At 48.5% G+C, this 6282-nt stretch overlaps 1 protein-coding gene across 1 annotated transcript in view; it reads left to right on the top strand.

The window, feature by feature from the left end:
- Nucleotides 1-3199: 3199 nt before the first annotated feature.
- Nucleotides 3200-6282, top strand: part of LOC128415092 (axonemal dynein light chain domain-containing protein 1-like) — a 28620-nt gene continuing 25537 nt past the window's right edge. The window contains exons 1-3 of the mRNA XM_053390962.1: nucleotides 3200-3277; nucleotides 3679-3779; nucleotides 5736-5856. Of these exons, the coding sequence (XP_053246937.1) occupies nucleotides 3200-3277; nucleotides 3679-3779; nucleotides 5736-5856 (300 nt within the window). The remainder of the gene's footprint in view (nucleotides 3278-3678; nucleotides 3780-5735; nucleotides 5857-6282) is intronic.

Genomic DNA, 6282 nt, shown 5'->3' with positions numbered 1-6282 from the left:
CTTGTCTGCCTGCATTCATTTCAGCCTCAATGTACTGCACCTAGACAACGAACTGGTTGAAAGTGTGGTACAGTGGTACCTCGGGTTACATATGCTTCAGGTTATAGACGCTTCAGGTTAGACTCCGCTGACCCAGAAATAGTACCTTGGGTTAAGAACTTTTGCTTCAGGATGAGAACAAAAATTGTGTGGCGACGGCGCAGCAGCAATGGGAGGCCCCATTAGCTAAAGTGGTGTCAGGTTAAGAACAGTATCAGCTTAAGAATGGACCTCTGGAACGAATTAAGTACATAACCAGAGGTGCCACTGTATTCTCCATTCTCCATTTTTGTTTTATGGTGTATTTTGTATTCTCATTTTGTATTTTTCTGCTGTGAACCGCCCTGGGATTTGGGGATGAAGGGTCAGCTACAAATCTAAATCATCATCATCATGATCATCTATGCGCATCTGTGGTGTGCATTGAGACGTGGAGTGTGTCTGTTCAGTGTGCTAGTCCAGGGCTTCAGCCATTAACATTTAGACTCCCCTTCAGTTTTCTCTTTCTCTGCTCCCCTCCCCAGACACTCCACATTCTATGCCCACTGGGGTGCCGCCTTGAATAAATATGGGGGGGCAGGTAAGCCCCACCCTGCAAAACTGATCACATGATATGGTGTATGCACACTATTTGAATGCCCATCAACTGGGGTGTGTGTGTGGCCACCTCAAATATTGGGGGTAGTGAAGGGACCTTCGCCCTTAGGCATAGGCTCCTATGATGCCCACTGAACAGGCTGAGTTTGCCCTACTATGATTCCCCTTTTCCAGGCAGAAGTGATAGATGCTTTTATATGTAACCCATCTAAGGGGCCATCTGGATTCATAGCAGAACCTACCATGAAAAGTAGGCCTTTATAAACCAGTCACCTATTATCCCTAAATGGGAGGTTGGGGGTGGGCTATGGTGAAAAGGGTTAAAGATAACCCACTGATAATTTTTGCAGGTTTCAAGGGTGAGGTGAATAGCAGTTGAGGGAGCAGGGCAAAACCCTGGCATGTCTTCTAGTGCTGCTATCCCTACACTGCAGTTTGGGGGACAGGGTGGGGCAGAGCCCTGGAGGACCCAGCAATTCCCTGTGTTTTATCCCTATTGTACTTGGAGGGCAGGAGGGGCCCACAAGCAACCCAGGTCATGCTCTCTGCCTTGTCAAATGCAGGGAGGGGGCAAGACCGGGCCTTTTTCCTGCTGGAACTCCCCAGAACTCAGTTCTGGCACCTCTCCAAGGCATAGCTGTCAACTTTTCCCTTTTCTTGCAAGGAATCCTATGCGGAATAAGGGAATTTCCCTTAAAAAACGGGAAACGTTGGCAGCACCATGGGGCACCATGGCCAAAACTAAGGGAACGAAGAAGGCGATCCTGGCCAGTTCTGGCACCTCTTTTTCCAGAAAAATATCCCTGGGCAAGACTCGCATAATTACAACTGATAAGACATCAAGACTGGCGATCTTAGTAAAAAGCAACCACAACTGCTCAATAGGCAGGTCTCAGGGAAGATTTCCCACTGCATGCTGCAGTTATGGCATTAGCCCCTCATAAAATTAGGGGACCGCAGGCGAGTGTGGGGTTGTGACATTGAGGAGGGCAAGGCGTGGGGCTGCAGCGGGAGCGATCTCCAGCCCCTCCGATCCAGGAAGGGGCCACTCCGCCTTCCTTAAGTGGCCCCTCGGCTGTCAGCTGCATTCACAGCCACGGGCTCTACTGACATGCAAGGGACACAAAACACTTTCTACATTGGGTTTTACTATTCGTGCCATGGCTGTCCACTTCCCCCTTTTTTCAAGGGAAATCCCCTTATTCCCAATAGGATTCCTCGCAAGAAAAGAGAAAAGTTGCCAGCTATGCTTCGACTCAGGGAATATACAAGGGACCCCCCCCCCCTCTGTGCGCATGTCCTTGGCCTGGAGGGGAGGCGGACACGTCACGGCCCCTCCTTCCTTCCTTCTCTCTCTTTGGGCGCAAGCGCGGCGGACCGGCCTTTTCTGGCGCGCATGCTCCGTTGCTTCTCAGGGCAAGGACCCTTCCCGGCTCCCATCGCCGTTGTCAAGGCGTCTAACTCGGTGCCTTAAAACAAAACAAAACAACCTTTCTAAACTGGGACGCGTGAGAGAGAAGCCGGCGGACAGCGGGGATGAAAGTAGGGAGCGCCTGGCGCAAGTTCTGGGCGGAAGCGGCCTCTGCCCTGTCAGGCGCTGCGAGGGACGCCTGTCGGAGGCGCGCGGTTCCCATGGCAACAGACGCGGCCGGGAACCGCGCGGAGAGAGGTAAAGGGAGCCGCCGCTTCTCCTCCGCTTCTCCCCCCGAGGTGCTCCGGGGCGGGGGGGGGGCGAGGTCCCGGCGGGGCTTCTAGTCCTCATGGAGGTCGCCGGGGACCGAGCAGGGGGCGAGGGAAGGGAGAAGGGGAGCTGCCCGGGAGGCCATTCACACGTGCGCCTTCCCCCTCAGGACAGCGGGGTCGCCATGCAGCAGCGGGCGGACTGACCCTCCGGCAGCCCCGAGGCCGCGAACCTTCTGCGGAGGTGAGAGCGGAGAATGGGGATCAGGACCGGATCCAGAGCACGTCTGAAGGCAGCAGACTAGCCTGCCTGGGTCGGGAGTGCAAAACCAGGCGTGCAGAACCATTCTTAATGGAGGAAAAGAGGAAAGGTAAAGTTATATTATATTAAGATAAATTTGAGGATAAAAAACAGGGAAAGATGGAAAGGATTTGCTGAAATAGATAACTGAACTAGAATACAAAAAGGGGAGGTGTGAGGAGGTCAAGGAAACAAGTAAATGAAAGATAATTTGGGGAAAAGTTATATACACTGTATTGTTTATGTATTGTATTGTTATTTATTGTGTTGTGTTTTTATGTATTGTATTGTTTTCGTATTGTATTGTTTCATTTGTTCTTTTTTGTTCTTTCTTATCTGTTTTCTTATTTTTATTAAAAGTAATAAATATTATTTTTTTAAAAAAGAACCAGGCGCGGGGGGCCAGACTCCCGACTCTGCTCAGCCCTGGCCAGGGATGAGGGGAGAGGCAGCCAAAAAACTCCTTCCCCATCCTTGGCAGAAGCAAAGGTGCTGTCTCGGGAAATGGTGCACATAGACATCAGTATTTTAGGACAACACTTTGCAAGAGGGAGCATTATTTGGAACATGGTGGAATGAGAAATGCTTCAGAACCTGAAGTTCACTGAATGGTGGGGGAGGCAAGAGACAGTAGTTGGGCCAAAGAACGGGCACTGTCAGGCAACTTAGAGTTTTATTAAGGAGATTTTAGTACTTCAGCTTTTGTTACTTATCATACATATCACAAACTGCTTTCAGCAACAGAAACTTTTGAGATTGGTTCAGTAAGAAACAAATAAACATGCTTTGGGCATGTTGTATAAATAAAGAACCCATCCCTTTATCGCATCTGCCTTTTGCATGTTCTCCTTCCTGTTTTTGATGTATATTTCACATGCATCTCTCGCCAGCTCATAAAAAGACTTCAGCTAAGTCTTAGAAGAAACAGCTGACAGGGTCTCTCTGCTATGTGCATTTATGTGTAATGTGTCATTAGGCTTATCAGTATTGGAGATGTAGTCTTTGCTTACCACCTGATCCCGAAGAACCTCTTGAACTAGTCTTTTCTGTTCACTCTTCAGGGGTGCATACGTACTACTGATGGGGTCTGGCAACATCCTGTACGCAGAAACAAGTTTCGATATCTGATAGAGCATCCGATTTGCCTCACAGGAGCTGGAAGGTAATAGAATGGAATTAATAGGGCCCTGGCACGTCACATGCCTCTTTGCAATAACCAATAGCAGTGCTAGGATTTGGGAGCCACAGTGCAAGGGTGATGGAGACTGCTAGGGAAATGCCCATTAAGTATGTTACACAAGAGTGGCTAAGCCGAGGTGATGGTGTGCTTGGAGATGAGCAGGAATGCCCATGAACCTAGCTATGACCTTAGAGCAGCTTTTGCTAACTTGTCACCCTCCTGATGTTGGATGCAACCCCTATAAGGCCCAGCCAGTTCTGCTGGTGATCAGGGATGATGGGAGTTGTACTCCAAAACATAGGAGGGCACCTGGCTGGGGAAGACTGGCCTAGAGTCTGCACTTCGGCCTGTTTCCTCATGCTGCTGCCTGCACCCACAGAGCCAAACCATTCCAGTCCACGGGAGGCTGCGTATGCTGCTCAGCATTCAGCAAGCTGGCTCTCTTTCACACTTGGGTTTAACTTGTGGCGCACTTGGCAAAAGCGGTGGCCACCACTGTTTGAAAACCAGCCCTTTCAAGACCCTCCTTGTCAATACATTGTTCAATTTTAACTCAGGGATAGGGGGAACCATGAAGGAGTTTGCCTTCCGCTGAGAGTAATCCGCTAGAGGGTAGATGTTGGTGGCTGGTAGACCAAAAGTGGCTGGGAGCAGAGGCAAGAAGCAGGCAGGTCTTCTCTCTTTCTTTTTCTGTCATCCCCTTTCTCTTTCTCCACCTCTTCCCATCAAGCAATCTGTTGCTCTTGGAAAAGATCTGAACTGATTGGTTGCAGTGCACTTCCCCCCTCTCTTCCATTGCACTGTCCGTTTTGAGACCACCACCACCATGATTTCCCTCCTCCTTGCCAGAGTTCTCAACTGATCACTTGCAGAGTCTGCTTTCCCCCTCCCTCTTCCATCACTCCATCTGGCTCCCTGCCCCATTCATGTCTCTGATTACCAGTCACTGGGGAACAATAACATGAGAGGACTGCTGTACTCATAACTTGCATGTGGTCTTTCCATTAGCATCTGATTGGCGCACCTTTTGGGGTTCATTTCAGGCAGCAAAATGCTTTGGGCCAGCATTGGTAATAGCCAGGGGTTATTGGATAAAAAGTAAGGTCCTTCCGGGTCATGTGGCCAGCATGACTAAGCCGCTTCTGGCAAACCAGAGCTGCGCACGGAAACGCCGTTTACCTTCCGCCGGAGCGGTACCTATTTATCTACTTGCACCTTGACGTGCTTTCAGACTACTAGGTTGACAGGAGCTGGGACTGAGCAACAGGAGATCACCATGTTGCGGGGATTTGAACTGCCAACCTTCTGATCGGCAAGCCCTAGGCTCTGTGGTTTAGACCACAGCGCCACCCGCTTTCTATTCTATTCTGCCTTGGTCAGATCCCACCTGGAGTACTGTGTCTACAACTTAAGAAGGCTATTGACAAGCTGGAATGTGTGCAGATGAGAGCAACCAAGATAATCAAGGGTCTGGAAGCCAAGCTTTATGAGGAACAATTGAGGGAGTTGGGTATGTTTAGCCTGGAGAAAAGGAGACAGAGGAGATATGATAGCCATCTTCAAATATCTAAAGGGCTGTCACATGGGTAGGACCCGAACCAATGGCTTCAAGTTACAAGAAAGGAGATTCTGACGGTACATCAGAAAGAAGTTATGGACTCTTCCAACTCCACAATTCTATGATTCTGTGTTATATGAGGGTGGCTAACCGTAATCAGAGTACTCAGGGAAAATGGGAAGATTGTAGCTGCAGCAAGGGTTTTGAGGCAGAACACTCTGGCAGAAAGTGGTAGACACACTATTAGGTTGAAATGGCAAAGGACTTGCCTTTGGATCAGATACTTAGTGAATTCTTGATAACCAGAAGAGAGGTGGCGGCTGCACAGTGGACCAATTGCACCTTCATAACTGAGTGATAGTTTTCTTTGTGTTTTTAAGGGATGTCTCTTTTCTGTATGACCTCGCTGCTGAGAAAGAGGCAAAGAATCCTCCCCCAACTCCTGTCTCTCACAAAACCTCAACAAATCTGCAGCAGCAGGAACCCACTGCAGCTAAACTTGTGAGTTGAATCTGACTCTGTATCGAGAAACTGTGATAACTTTAAAGACAGGAATCAGCTTTTACAAATTCTTTCAGGATGCTGAGAGACAAGATGGACTTTGAGCTGAGCATTGACTAGAGTGTTCTGAATTTTTTTTCCCACCCAGCATAATATTTTAAATCTGGAATGAGCCGTGGGAATTGAAAATGAGGACTTTACCATTTTTGTGTGCCATGGTTTTCTAAGCTTGCTAAATGCACTCCCCAAAGCCACAAGGAGTCTGAGATGGCATTTGCCTATTTATTTTGCTTGGCTGAAAAAAAAATCTGTTAGAAAACATTTACCCACTGATTTCTAGGCTGTACATAATAGTCCTGTGCAGTTGTAGCACTTAATCACAGTTAGTTTTCCTTAAAGATGGTTAAGCACTTAATCTGAATAATT

Source organism: Podarcis raffonei, chromosome 6 (genome assembly GCF_027172205.1).
Source record: "Podarcis raffonei isolate rPodRaf1 chromosome 6, rPodRaf1.pri, whole genome shotgun sequence".
NCBI lineage: Eukaryota > Metazoa > Chordata > Lepidosauria > Squamata > Lacertidae > Podarcis > Podarcis raffonei.
Note: the sequence above shows the minus strand (reverse complement) of the source record. Positions and strands in the feature narration are given on the sequence as shown.